General features: G+C 37.2%; 1 protein-coding gene across 1 annotated transcript in view; it reads left to right on the forward strand.

The window, feature by feature from the left end:
- The window catches only part of LOC132378818 (fibrillin-1-like), a 377,797-nt gene that overhangs the window by 196,959 nt on the left and 166,292 nt on the right, over window positions 1-14,546 (forward strand). Inside the window, exons 19-21 of the mRNA XM_059946042.1 lie at window positions 6,367-6,492; window positions 9,719-9,838; window positions 10,670-10,807. Coding sequence (XP_059802025.1) covers window positions 6,367-6,492; window positions 9,719-9,838; window positions 10,670-10,807 — 384 coding nt within the window. The remainder of the gene's footprint in view (window positions 1-6,366; window positions 6,493-9,718; window positions 9,839-10,669; window positions 10,808-14,546) is intronic.

A 14,546-nucleotide genomic window follows, 5' to 3' on the forward strand; every position in this document is an offset into this window, starting at 1 on the left:
AAACTGCTCCCAATATTCCAAGTGAGGCCTCACCAATGCCTTATAAAGATTCATTGTTATATCCTTGCTTTAATATTCTAGTTCTCTTGAAATGAATGCTAACATCACATTTGCCTCCCTCACCACCGACTCAAGTTGCAAATTAACCTTTAGAGCAAAGATGAAAAGGAATTCCTTTAGCCAGAGGGTGGTGAATCTGTGGAATTCATTGCCATAGATAGCTGTGGAGACCAAGTAATTGAGTATATTTAAAGTGGAGGTTGAAAGGTTCTTGGTTAGTCAGGGTATCAAAGGTTATGGGAGAAGGTAGGAGAATGAGGTTGAGAGGAAGACTAAATCAGCCATGACAGAATGGTGGAGCAGACTCGATAGGCTGAGCGGCTTAATTCTGCTCCTATAGCCTTATGGAGAGAATTCATCTTGTCCTTCCCTACCATCCATGAGCCTCTACATCCAGCAAATCATTCTTTGTAACATCTGCCACCTTCTTCAGGATTTTACCACTAAACACATCTTCACATTCCCCTTCTACTTTCTGCATTCTGCAGGGATCACTCTTTATGTAACTCCCTTGTCCACTTGTCTATCCCCACTGATCTCCACCCTGGCACTTATCCATGCAATCTGCCCCTACAGCTTTTCCCTCGTCATCATTCAGGGCCCCTAATAGACCTTTCAGGTGAGGTGATGCTTCATCTGCAAGTGTGTCAGAGTTGTTTACTATATCCAATACTCCCAGTGCAGCCTCCTCTGCTACAGTGAGATCTGATGACGCTCATGAAGTGGGTTGAGCAGCTTTGCTCCATCCACCACAAAAGGCATGTTTCCCTATTGGCAAGCCATTTTAATTCTACATCCTATTCCTATTCAACATGTGAGTCCATGGCCTCCCCTACTGCCATAATGAGGCCACTCAAAGGCTGGAGGAACACCTCATATTCCACCTGGATAGCCTCCAATCTGATGACATGAAAACTGATTTTTCCAATTTCTGGAAATTTCTCCCTCTTCTTCCTTCTCATTTTCTTGCCATTCCCCATTCTGTCTCACTTCATACTCCTTCTTCTCGTCTACCCATTACCTTCCTCTGTGTCTCTCCTTCCCTTTCTCCCATGGTCCACTCTCCTTTGCCGATAGATTCTTTCTTCTTCAGACCTTTACCTCTTCCACCTATCACCACCCTGCTTCTTAATTCATCCCCACTCCCACACCCACCACTTTCCACCACACTTGGCAATTGGTGGCTTGTGGTCTTTCTCCTGATAGGAAGGTATCCGCTGATACCTTCTTATTCTGGCTTATTCCCACTTCCTTTCCAGTCCCGATGAACTGGGCTGAAACATCAACTATATATTCCTCTCCATAGATGCTTCCTAACCTGCTGAGTTCCTCCATGTATTTTGTGTCTATAGCTGTGGGTTTGCAGCATCTGCAGAGTCTCTTGTGTTTTTGATTTAATCTATTTATTTATCTTTGCAGATTCTTTGTGTCATCCTCACAACTTCTTTTCCTACTTACTGAATTATCAGCAAGTCACATTACAATGTATTCTGTGTCTTTATCCAATATTCATTAATGTAGATTGGAAGAAATTGAGGACCTACAGTAAGTCTAATTACACCGGTAGAGTTTGCAAGCCTGAAGATTACCCATTTATCCTGAATGGTTGTTACCAGTTACACTGTCCTCAACATACTAATATACTAGGCCCAGAGGCATGAATATTTTTTCGATAATCATTCATAGGGTACTTCATCAGATGCCTTTTGAATATTCAAGTTCTTCTGCTCCCCCTGCTTCCCTTCTATTTGTGCTGCTCATTACAGACTCAAAGAACTCTAAAAATCTGTCAAATATGATTTACTTTCATGGAGTCATGTTGAATCTGCTTATATTATAATTATCTATGTGTCCTGCTATTGCTTCCTTAGTACACTTTGAGTACCCCTTATCCAAAATACTTGGCCAGAAGTGTTTCGTTTCTCTGGGTTTTTTTGCACAGTTAATCAAAGTAGAATACAGCGGAAACCAGAAGATAGCCTTGGTCATGGCATCTATCAGAAACCCACTCACACGGATTTATACCTTAACAATAACAGCCACCATCACACCTCCTAACATAGAGCAGCTCTTTCTATTTTGATTAACTTTGCAAAAACTATTTTGAACCCGGAGAGTCTTCGTGAGGAAATAAGATGATTACGCATGATGTTTCTACAGAATGGCTACTAGGTGAAGGAAATCAATCGGGCCCTTAAAAGGGCCAGCAGAAAAGGCAGGAAAACTAACAACGAGGAGGAACCTGTTGCTACCATCTGTCTTCCCTATATTTCCATGGTCTCTGGAAGGATTGCCAGGATCCTGAATAAATAGCGGATTAATACCATCTACAAACCTGTAAGGAAGCTCAAATCACAGCTTATGCAGGGATGTCCTGGGACTCAGGACTGTTGACATTTACAGGATTCCCTGTGAATGAAGAGTAGTGTATATCGGCCAGATGGAACACATGGTGGAAACCCACATCAAGGAGCACAGGAGGTGTATCCATTTGGGTTACCTGGAGAAACTGGTGGTAGCACAATATTGAATTTGCAATGGCCATAGGATTCACTTCAATGGCACAAAACTACTGTGCTGCACCAATGTCTTTTGGGACCACATGGTGAAGGAAGCCATTGAAATAAAAGTAGAGGAAAAGAATTTTAACAAAGACAAAGGTCTCACTCTAAGTAAGAACTGGATTTTGATTGTAAACAAGGTGCAACAGTGGAACCCTGATTGGATGAGGACTAACCGATTAGCAGGGATGGATGAGAGAAGAGAAAAAGAGAAATTGCCTTTCAACTCACAAGAGAGCATAGGCCATCAACTTTTTGCTGATGTTTCTGTAGCAGGCAACTTCTGTTTTACGAGGTCAATTTGCTAGCTCAGCGCTCAACCCAGCATGGATGGAAAGCGTGCTCGGGATCTGGCTGGATTCGAACACAGAACCTTCCGCCCCAAAATCCAGCACTGATGCCACTATGGATGACGGGTATAAATACCACCAGACTAGATATGCCCAGGCATCATCCCTGATGAAGATGGCAGAGTTTGTCATTGAAATGTCAGTTAAAATTGATACCTGTGCTCACTCGAAGCCCAGTGAAAAGTTTGTCTGTAATTATAACCTATCTCCTTAAATCTCTGTCAGCACTTATCTAACTTCTTACGTTCTAATCTTCTTTCCTTGTCTTCTTCTGCCTTAATATCTTTGTAATTGTCTTAATTATAATAGAAAATAGGAACAGAAGCAAGTCATTCAGTCCCTCAACCTGTTCACTGGTCCATACAATCAAGGCTGATCATCCACTTCATTGTCCTGTTCCCACTTTCCGGCCCTATCCCTTGATGCCTTATCCATTAAATGTTGGATCTGCTTCCTTCTTAAGTATATTCAATGATGACCTCAACTACTTCTGCAATAAAAAATTTCACATCTTCATCATCCTTTGGATGAAAACATTTCTTCTGATCTTGATCTAAATGGCACACACTTATCTGGAGGCTACAACCCTAGTTATGAATTCTCCAGGCATTGGGAACATCCTTCCTGTATGGTCTGAGAGATCTGCCCCCAATTATGTTCTCTGGTGAAGGTCAGTAACCTCTCAAATTACAACAATCAATCCTGGGAAGTAGTCACAACAGTTTTCTCTTGGCCAGCAGTCAGCAGTTTCCTGATGGGATATAAGAACATTAAATTAAGTAGGAGCTGGAATAGGCCCATCTTGCCATTCAGTACAATAATCACTGGTCTATCACAGGCTTCATTCCCCTATTTTACCAATTTACCATAGCCCTCAATTCTCTGATTTTTCAAAGATTTACCTACTTTTTTTAATATCTCACAAAGTTCACAAAACTCTGCCGGCATCTCCACAAAAGCAAAAATCTGTTCCTTAAGCAACTGTTCATAGTTGGAAGTAAGATTTATTGTCAAAGTATGTACATTTCACCACATACAACCCTAGATTCTTTTTCTACGGGCATACTTAGCAAATCTATAGAACAATAGATGTAAACATGATCTGTAAACTATAAACAAACTGTGCAAATGCAGATTACAAATAAATAGCAATAAATAACGAGTATGAAATAACAAGATAAAAGTGTCCTTAAGTGAGTGCAGTTATATCCTTTTGTTCAAGAGCCTGATGGTTGAGGGGTAGTAACAAGTCCTGAGGCACTTGTATCTTCTACCTGATGGCAGCAGCGAGAAAAGTGCATGGCCTGGGTGGTAAGGATCTTTGTTGATGGATGCTACTTTTCTCCTGCAATGTTTCATGTAAATGTGCTCAATAGTTATTGTTTTACCCAGATGTACTGGGCTGAATCCACTATCTTTTGTAGAATTTTCTGCTCAAAGGCATTGGTGTTCCAGTAAAAGGCTGTAATGCAGCCAGTCAGCACACCTTCCACCACACAAGTTTGCCAAGGTTTTTGATGACGTGCTGAATCTCCGCAGACCTCTGAGGAAGTGAGACACTGTTGTGCTTTCTTTGCAATTATATTTATATGATGGGTCCAGGACAGGTCCTCTGAGGTAGAGACACCCAGGAATTTAAAGTTACTGATCCTCTCCACCTAAGATCCTCCAATGATTTCTGGCTCTTGGACCTCTGGTTTCCCTCTCCTGAAGTCTACAATCAATTCTTTAGTCTTATTGACATTGAGTGAGAGATTATTGTTATTACACCATGTCAAATTTTCAATCTCTGTCCTGTATGCTGATTCATTACCATCTTTGATTCAGCTCACAACAGTGATAGCAAGAGCAAACTTGTATATAGTGTTGGAGTTCTACTTAACCACACAGTCATAGGTGTAAAGTGTGTAGAACAGAGAGCTAAATATACATCCCTGCAGTGCTCCTGTGCTGATGGACATTGTGGAGGAGATGTTTTCATTATTTGAAAGTATTGTACCAACTGTATTAAAAGTACTCCCACTTCCTGACTGGAATCATTATACTCCTGGCTTACCATGAACAATTATAGTTGAAGGTGAGGTCCTGCATGTCCCTTGCTTTTTTTGTTAAGCAAGCCACACAACGCATTGAGATTAACTCCATACACCTTGCTTCCATGTGTTTTCTTACCATTATCCTCATTTATACTGCATGGGACTGTGCTGGAGACCTAGCACTCTAACTTTTCTTCACTCCTGAGCTGATTATATTTCTCACTGAATGTTAAACATGACCCTCCAATCCATTCTGCGTTCACATTATCAGTACTTGAAATGATACTGAGCAGTGTCAGGTACAATTGTAAAGTGGCCTTTTCCTCCTTAAGATCACCATCCTTCACCATCTCCTCTGTTGTTGGACAGATTGGTGTGTGGTTTGCATGCCTCCATATCTGTATAAATTAAGGCTTAATGTGGGCATTCTGAATTCCTGGACTTGGTAATATAAGTAGCAGGTATAGTAAATGCATATGTGTAGGTAAAGCAGTCATTTCAAATAAGAAGGAAGAGATACCTGTATACCAGGTTTCAAAAAATTCAGGGCTTCTTTGGTTGTGCCTGCTGCATAGGGCTGTGATGTCCCAGTTTCTCTCAGGAGAACTTTTCCTTCAACCTAGTTAGGCTCTGAGCCCAGAAGAGTTCTCTTGTGTGCAGGACTGGGTATTGGATGCCTGCAGTATTAGCCGAGATGACAAAGTGTAAGTATTGAATGTCTTACAATGACACTACTTCCTTGCTTGATTTCTCTGTGGCTGGCTGCCAGTATTAGTATATATGAGTGTATCGGAAATCAGTGTCGCATCTGAAGGTAGTAGTCCATCTTAATGTGTCAGAATTCTCAAATTGAAATATGTTGCAAGGAATGGAATTTTTGCAGAATTCCACCACATTGCATGATGTCTCATTATATACCGAAAGTTCTATTAACAGGTATTTTCTCCTGCTTGTTGCCTTGGAATGTCTCCAACTCGGACCTAACATAGAGTATCTCAATTCTGCATCTCATCCATAAGGATTTGAAGGTCACGATGAAACAAAACGGATGATTACATCCTCTTTTGGTCTCTTGCCTCTGTCATTATTGTCAGAATAATTTTAATATAGAGAGGTGTCATTTTAAGTCATTGAGAAACAGTATATATTGCTTTGTAAAATTCAATCATTATTGCTAATGATCCGCAATGAGTCTTTATTTAGAAGCGCAATCCTGTTGCACTGCTATGTCCTCAGTGAACTACACAGCACTGAATTTAAAAGAAACTAGCATATCATCTTTTGTCATGCTTTCAATAGTAGAATAAAAATGGAGTTTTTCTTTGGATACACATTTAAAAATCTCTCCTTTTTTTGCAGATATTGATGAGTGTTTTGTGAACAGATTATTATGTGACAATGGTCTCTGCAGAAACACACCTGGGAGTTATACCTGTTCCTGTCCAAAAGGATATGTGTTTAAACCTGAATCTGAAACATGTGAAGGTAAGGTGCTTTAATCTTACCAAGTGTCCCTACAATGCTTCCTTTCTTAATTTTCAGAGATCAGTACTCAACAGGTTTGCCTTAATGTCCAAAACCATGGTACAGAAATAAACCTAAAATTTGAAGCTAAAATTTCTATATCTTCAAAGTAACACATTTTAGTTAAGGTAAAGGAAGTACCATAATATCATAAGAGAGAGGAACAAGAGTACGCATTTGACCTTTTCAACTTGCAATGCCATCAAATAAAATCATGGTTGATGAAATCTACTTTCCTATCCTCTGCCCAGAATGTTTGATTCTCATACTGATTAAAAATCTGTATCAGCTCTAAATATATTCAATTATTCAGCTTCCACAGCCTTCTATAAAAAAGAATTCCAAAAAAGTACAATCCATCTTTCTCATTTAAGTCTTATATGGGCAGCCCTTTATACTGAGGTTAATACCCTCTGGTCTTAGACACTTTGATAAAAAGAAACATTCTTCAAACATGTACTCTGTCAACTACACATATTTGAATCATTTTTCTTTCTTCTAATTTTCAGATTACCAATATATCCTGTTCAGTCTATCCTTATAAGACATTGCCCCAAACTATAGGATACATTCTCTACACATCCACTCTATCTAGACCTTTCAACATACAAAAGGTTTCAATGAGATTTCCCCACCCTCCAATTCATTTCAATTCCAGCAAGTACAGGCCCAGAGCCATCTAACACTCCTCATATGATAAGCCTTTCATTCCTGGAATATTTTTCATAAACCTCCTTTGAACCCTGTCAGTGTCAGTACATCCTTTCTTAGATAAGAAGCCCAAAACTACTCACAATACTCTAAGTGAGGCCTCACCTGTGCCTTATAAAACCTTAATAACCTAACCTTACATCCTTGCTTTTATATTCTAGTCCTCTTGAAATGAATGCTAACATTGCATTTGCGTCCCTCACCACCAGCTCAACCTGCAAGTTTACCTTTAAGGAATCCTGCACAAGGATTCCCAAGTCCCTCTGCACCTCAGATTTTTGAATTTTCTCCCTGTTAGAAAATAATCTATGCTTTTACTCCTTCTGCCTAAGTGCATGACCATACACTTCCAGATACTGTATTCCATCTGCCACTTTTTCCCATTCTCCTAATCTGTCTTAAATCCTCTGCAACTTCCTGCTTCCTCAACACTATCTGCCCCTCCACCTATCTTTGTGTCTTCTGCAAACTTGGTCTCAAAGCCATTCATTCCATCATCTAAATCACTGATTTTAACGTAAGATGAAGCGGTCTCAAAACTGGCTGCTGCAGAACACTACTGATCGCCGGCAATCAATCAGAAACCTTTTATTCCCACTGATTACCTCCTGCCGATTAACCAATGCTCCATCCATGCTAGTATCTTTACTGTAATACCATGGGCTCTTGTTTTGCCCAGCAGCCTAGTGCAGCACCTTGTCAAAGGCCTCCTGGAAATCCAGAGAAGGATGTCTCTTTAGAACAGAGATGAGGAGAAATTTCTTCAGCCAGAATGTGGTGAATCTGTGGAATTCAGTGCCACAGATGGCTGTGGAGACCAATTTATAGGCATTTGTTAGTCTTGACAGACCATTGGAAAGTTTCCAGGGTGCAGACCTGGGCAGGGTTGTATGGAAGACCGGCAGTTGCCCATGCTGCAAGTCTCCCCACTCTACGCCACCATTGCTGTCCAAGGGAAAGGCAAGGGCCAATACAGCTGGGCACTGGCATCATCACAGAGCAATGTGTGGTTAAGTGCCTTGCTCAAGGACACAACACAACTAGCAAACTTCAGATCACTAGACCAATGTCTTAACCGCTTGGCCACGTGCCAACAGTGGAGACCAGAGCTTGATAGACTCTTGATAAGTAGGGGACATCAAAGGTATGGGGAGAATGCAGGAGAATGGAGGGATAATAAATTAGCGATGATGGTGGAGCAGACTCGAATGGGTAAATGGCTTAAATCTGTTTCTATGTCTTATGGTCAATCACAATGTTTAAGTGACATTTGGACAGATATATGAGAAGAAATTGTTTAAAGGAATATGAACCAAGCACTGTCAAATGGACTAGCTCAGATGAACTGAAGGCATGGTCAAACTGGGCTAGAAGGCCTATTCCCATGTTCTAAGAATCAAGGAGCCCTGATAAATTGGCAGTCTAAACAAAAAACATTAATTGCTAGAAATACTCAGCAAATAAGCCACATATGTGGGAATACAAACAGGTTCGATATCATGTATGTTCTGGAAGGGTCTGTGACCTGAAATATTGATTCTGTGGTGCAGACCACTAAATATTTCCAGCATTTTTGTTTTGTTGTAGCCTTTAATGCTCAATCCATATGAACATTCAAATGCATTCCATTACTTATTCATACCTCCTACTCTCATCAGTAGGAGACTATTTCAGCTTTTCATTTTCAAATTCAAAATGAATTTCTTCATAATTCTTAAGTTCTAGTTATGCTTGCCAGATCAGTTTATTCCAATTTGTAACTTTTTAACAGTCAAGAACTTGAATAAACATACCTGTTGCTTGAATTCCACCAATACTTTCACTTTTTTTTTAACTCTTGCCACTTTGAACAGTGAGTAATCTATTTGATATATTTTCATTTTTGGCAATATGATGTGATGTGGAATTTATTGAAATATCTTCTGGTAGTCCATAGAGATCAAACCCTCTCCAATCCACAAGTTATCTCCCACAAAAAAATAATTACTTGTATTCAGGAATAAAACCTTAAAAGTAATTTTGAACAGATCCATGAATATCTTAATGTAGGTTAAACATCACACAAATACAGCTGAAAGTTCTAAAGTACTTAAAAGAATGCTGGAATTTTGACTTTTTAAAAGTCAAAAATTGTGTTGTTATTGTTAACAGAGAATGTTTTAATTATTTTATTTTAAAAATTAAATAAACCCTTTGTACATGTTTCTCCATGATGAATAATGAAAGTCTGTGGTTTTAAGTGTCTTGCTATCCTGGATGATCTTTTGGATTTAAACTCATTAATGTGATGAAATTATATTATGATATTAGAATGTAAACATTTTAACATAATTAATTCATTTGAATTCTGCAGATTAAACCCATTGTTAATATAACATTTGAAAGCATGATTTACATTAACATAGGATATTTTAAAGAAGTTTTGTACTGATTGTGCTTTATCATACAATAACTTGAATTTTTCTTCCCTCATCAGATATTAATGAATGTGAGACCAATCCCTGTATCAATGGAGATTGTAAGAATGTGCCTGGCAGTTATTCATGTCAGTGTTTCCAAGGAAGCACTCTTGATGCATCTAAAACTCGGTGTATTGGTATGTCCATGTATATATTTACTTTCTTAGAAAATACATGATCTCTTTTTAACATATTACTGAGGTATCCAAAATACAGGTGGCCCCCGTTTTTCGAACGTTTGCTTTATGACAGCTCGCTGTTACGGAAGACCTACATTAGTACCTGTTTTCGCTAACCAAAGAAGATTTTTGCTTTTATGAAAAAAAGATACCCACTTTATACGTGTTTACCCCGAGAAAGACTACCATGACCGTGAAGCCTTGTGCGGGTGGTTGTGTGCATGCGTGTACGTGCCGATTTTTTTCCTCCAAATCAATTTTGGCTCATTGTCTTCCCCATTCTGATAAGTGAAACTACACCATACGTACAATATTTCTACTTTATATAGACTGTATATTTATAATATAATTCCTGCTTTTACTATATGTTCATGTTTTTCAGGTTTTATGTGTTATTTAGTATGATTTGGTAGCTTATTTTTGGGTCTGGCAACACTCAAAAATTTTTCCCATATAAATTAATGGTAATTGCTTCTTCGCTTTATGACATTTCAGCTTACAAATGGTTTCATAGGAACGCTTTACCTCCAGATAGCGGAGGAAACCTGTATCTTGGTCATAGAAGCACTTTAACCATTTTTGTTTTATAAAATCAATGGGTAATTATGTGCTATATGCAGAGTCTAATGGGGTGGTAGGCGAGGACAAGAGGAATCCTATCTCCTCAGCCTCCACCACTCTAGGGAAAACAAACTTTGGAAAATCTTCACATGTCAGTGGTTCTAGTTCATTGATCAAAAACAATTATTCTAATCCATATTTTCATGTAGAAATATACTTTTCCTGCAGAGACGGTTAAAGGGACTTGTTGGTTGCAACACATTGGAGGAAAGTGTGAAATAAATATTAATGGTGCCACACTGAAGTCACAGTGCTGCGCAACGTTGGGTGCTGCTTGGGGAAGTCCTTGTGAACCTTGCAAAATAGGTAATCATGTTTCTGTAATTCTGTTAATATAGTTTCCACTGTATTGAAGTTGTTTATTTATATTTCACTGTGGTGTTAATAAGCTTACAGGAATCATGAGGTTTTTGGGAGGACATGGTTCAGTGCAATGCCGCATACATTACCTGACACTCTCATAATTCTAACAAGTATGGAATGGCTTCTGAACAATTACATCACACAAATGCTAGAAAAAAGGTCACCAGAGTACAATAGAAAACCAATTGGTCAAATGCTTGTAATTTAATAAAACCTTAATAAATGTCCAAAAGAATGGAGAGAGCTAAAGTAGATTATTGAAATAGTTATGCTTTCAAGAGCTTTTTTTTCATATTCTGTTTTCAGCTGTTCACATTTGTTTCACAAACTTATTGTAAATTTTGATTTTTAAGATTTCCAGAGGTATATGTGTATCATTAACATTTCTTGGCACTGCATTAAGCCTTTGGTTAGAACCTTACCAGTTTACAGGTTAAACTGTTCAGAGATTTGTCAATCCACCTTCAAGTTTGATTTCATCACCATTTCTATTTAAATTACCTGTTTTTTCCCTCTTATGGATCTGCATTATACTCCCTAAAGCTAGTTTTGAGTAAATTTTAGTAAGTGAGCACATTTTTTGTTTAATGCAAATACAGCTTTATTAATTGCACAATGAATTTAGTTTTGTGATTTTAAGCAAGCTAGAGTACCTTCGGGGACCGTCATGCAGTTCATTGAAATGTAGCATTTTAATTTTGATTTAAGTAAATAGTGTTTGTGAAGAGGTTGTATTATTGTCAGATATTTAGTCATAAGGTTCAATAAATGTGGAGCCATTATATTATTGCTATTAATTATGTTATCAGCATCAGCTTCTCCGTGAGAGGCTGTTGATCATGATGTGTATTTACTGCAGGCAAAAATAGAAGGGAATTGAAACAAAACCAATCCACTAACTTCCTGGTAAATTTAAAACAATTAAATGTTTTCAGGACAATACCATTTAAAACAGGTAATGTTTAGGACCCATTTGAGTTGTCCATAAATATTTAATAGTATTGTTCTTTAGTTATGACAACATAACTGTCAAAAAGTAATGTTTACTTTGTATTTTCCCTTAATATAAAATATATTTTTTTAAAAAATCTATAATTGAAATATTAAATTGAAATGTATATTTCATCAAGTATAAGCAATAAATCTGAAAGTAATATGATATCTAGATATACACCAAGAACTTGTCATTATTCAACAAAGCACAATCTTCATCAAAATAAAGATTTGATTTTGGCAAATCTATATTTGGCAAGATTTGTTTTTTCTAAGAAAATTAAGCAACTGAATCACATTAATATTATACTATAAAATAAAGCTGAGAAAGATTTACCTTCTCCATAATTCTTCCCATGAATTTCTGGTAAACCTGTATTTAAGCAGAACTCATTTAAAACTTAACGGTTTTCACTCAGTGACAACTTAAGGAGTAGAGATTGAATAATGCAAAAATATGCAATTACAATTAAATTGAAATAATAAAATCAAACATAATTTCATTGAGAATAAAGCATCCAGTCTTAAAATAATATGTTGTTTAGATATATTAAATATAATTGTGTTCAGTGTTCATGGCTGAATGCCATAATGATTTGTGAGATATTAACTGCTGAATCAATGTACTTGTTTGTGAGAAGGGTTATTACTATTTAAAATATGAAGTGCATATACAAAAAAGCTTATCAAGTTCTTTTAGACACTCATACATCTCTTTCTGCCAAAGCTCTATATGGCAGTTGATGATCAATAGTCACCTCACAATGAAATAATTCATGCACTCTTCCACTCATCTTCCACTCTTCAAAGCTGGAGTGGAAGTAGCTCATTGTCGACTCTGGAAAAAATGCTTGAGAAGTAAATAAAATGTTGAAACACAAAATATAAACTGCATATTATAAAAACCAGTTCAACATTCAAGATTTGAAATTCCAGATTGTTCAATGTTATTTTCAGTACACAAGTGTAAAGGAGAACAAAATAATTGTTAGTCCAGATCCGATGCAACATATAAAAACACACTAAGATAAAGAACACAATACAGGTTGAGCACCCCTTATTTGAAATGCTTGGGGCTGGAAGTGTTTTGGGTTTCTGATTTTTTGGTATATTGGAATATTTGCATCTATATAATGTGATAGCTTGGGAATGGGACCTGGTCTAAACACAAAATCCATTTATGTTACAAATACAGCTTATACGTATACCCTGATGATAGTTTTATATAATGTTTTTAATAATTTTGTGCATGAAACAATAATGTGTACATTGAACCATCACAAAGCTATCACTACCTTGGCCGCCCAGGTGGACAGTCAGTAGCTGTTCAGCATCACCATCATTCCTGACTCTAAATTTACATGCTACTGGTAAGCAGTCCTTGTCTTAGACTTCCTCGCCTAAATGTACTGATGCAGCCGTTCAACATGTTAGATTTTCATCAGCCACATTCTTGGCAAACCAATGAATTTCTTCATGGTCATTAGACACTTTATCACCACAAGTCTTTAAAATTATAATGCCTTGTCTTTTCTTAAGTTTCTGCAACCAGACTGCTGAATATTCACAATTACCTTCAATTTTCAGTTTGTCATGGTAGATCTTTGCTTATCTTACGATCAGCATACCATTAAGCAGCATATATTTTCTCCATGCGGATCAATCTACTCTTTAAATACGTGATTCAGATCTTCATTTTGCACTCTGTTTTTCTTTTTTTTATTAACTTCTATTCATTACATATGTGAGGTCACTTTTCAGAACAGTCTGTGGTCCACAGAGACTTGTGCATCACCTGGGAACTTACCCATCACCTTGTAGAATTTTCTATTTGTGATGTCATGTCAGTGCTCAAATAAATTTCAGATTTTGGTGGGTTTTAGATTTTGGAGTTTTGGATAAGGGGTACTCAACCTTTAATTTTAAAAATGACAAATATAGATACAATACATAACTTCAATTATGTGATTCTTCAATTAGGGGCACTTTGACTATTTGACATTCTAAAAAATAAAATTACTTTGAGCTCTGTTTGTTTATGTTATAACCCTTATTTTAGGCTCTGGAATGAAGACCAGATCTTGGCATGATCAACCATTGAGAACTTTTATATTTTAAGGTGCTTCTACAAAGTTTTCATGGATGAGTGTTATTACCATCACACCATCAAATTATTGAATTTAATTTAAAACTAATTTCAAAGTTAATCCTTCAAATAACATGCCTTTAATAAATTCGTTTTAACTCATTTTAAGTACATTCAGCATATATTTTTTAAGCTTGTCAATATTTTCCTTGGCTAAACAATGAAACATTTGTTTACTGATTAGACTATTGGAATTTTAACCTTTTTTAACAGAATGCTGATTTTGGCAACAAAGCACTTGACTCCAGCAAATGAGTTCCAATCAATATTACTAAACACAACTTGAATTCCGATCAAAATGTGCACTGTGATGGTAGTGACAACATACTTTTGACATTGACAAACAATGGTTTTATTTTAACATTAACTCTGACAAAACATCTGTCCAACTAGAAGAATCAACAATTACAATTAAAAACACATCCTAACAGTCTGCACTATTTCTCAAAATTCTGTAAGAGATCACAGTTTTTAAGGCAGGCATTGTGAAAAAATGTCCACATGAAACACAAGCATAGGCAGCCCAGCTAAACTCGGCATTGT

Source organism: Hypanus sabinus, chromosome 21 (assembly GCF_030144855.1).
Source record: "Hypanus sabinus isolate sHypSab1 chromosome 21, sHypSab1.hap1, whole genome shotgun sequence".
NCBI classification, from domain to species: Eukaryota; Metazoa; Chordata; class Chondrichthyes; order Myliobatiformes; family Dasyatidae; genus Hypanus; species Hypanus sabinus.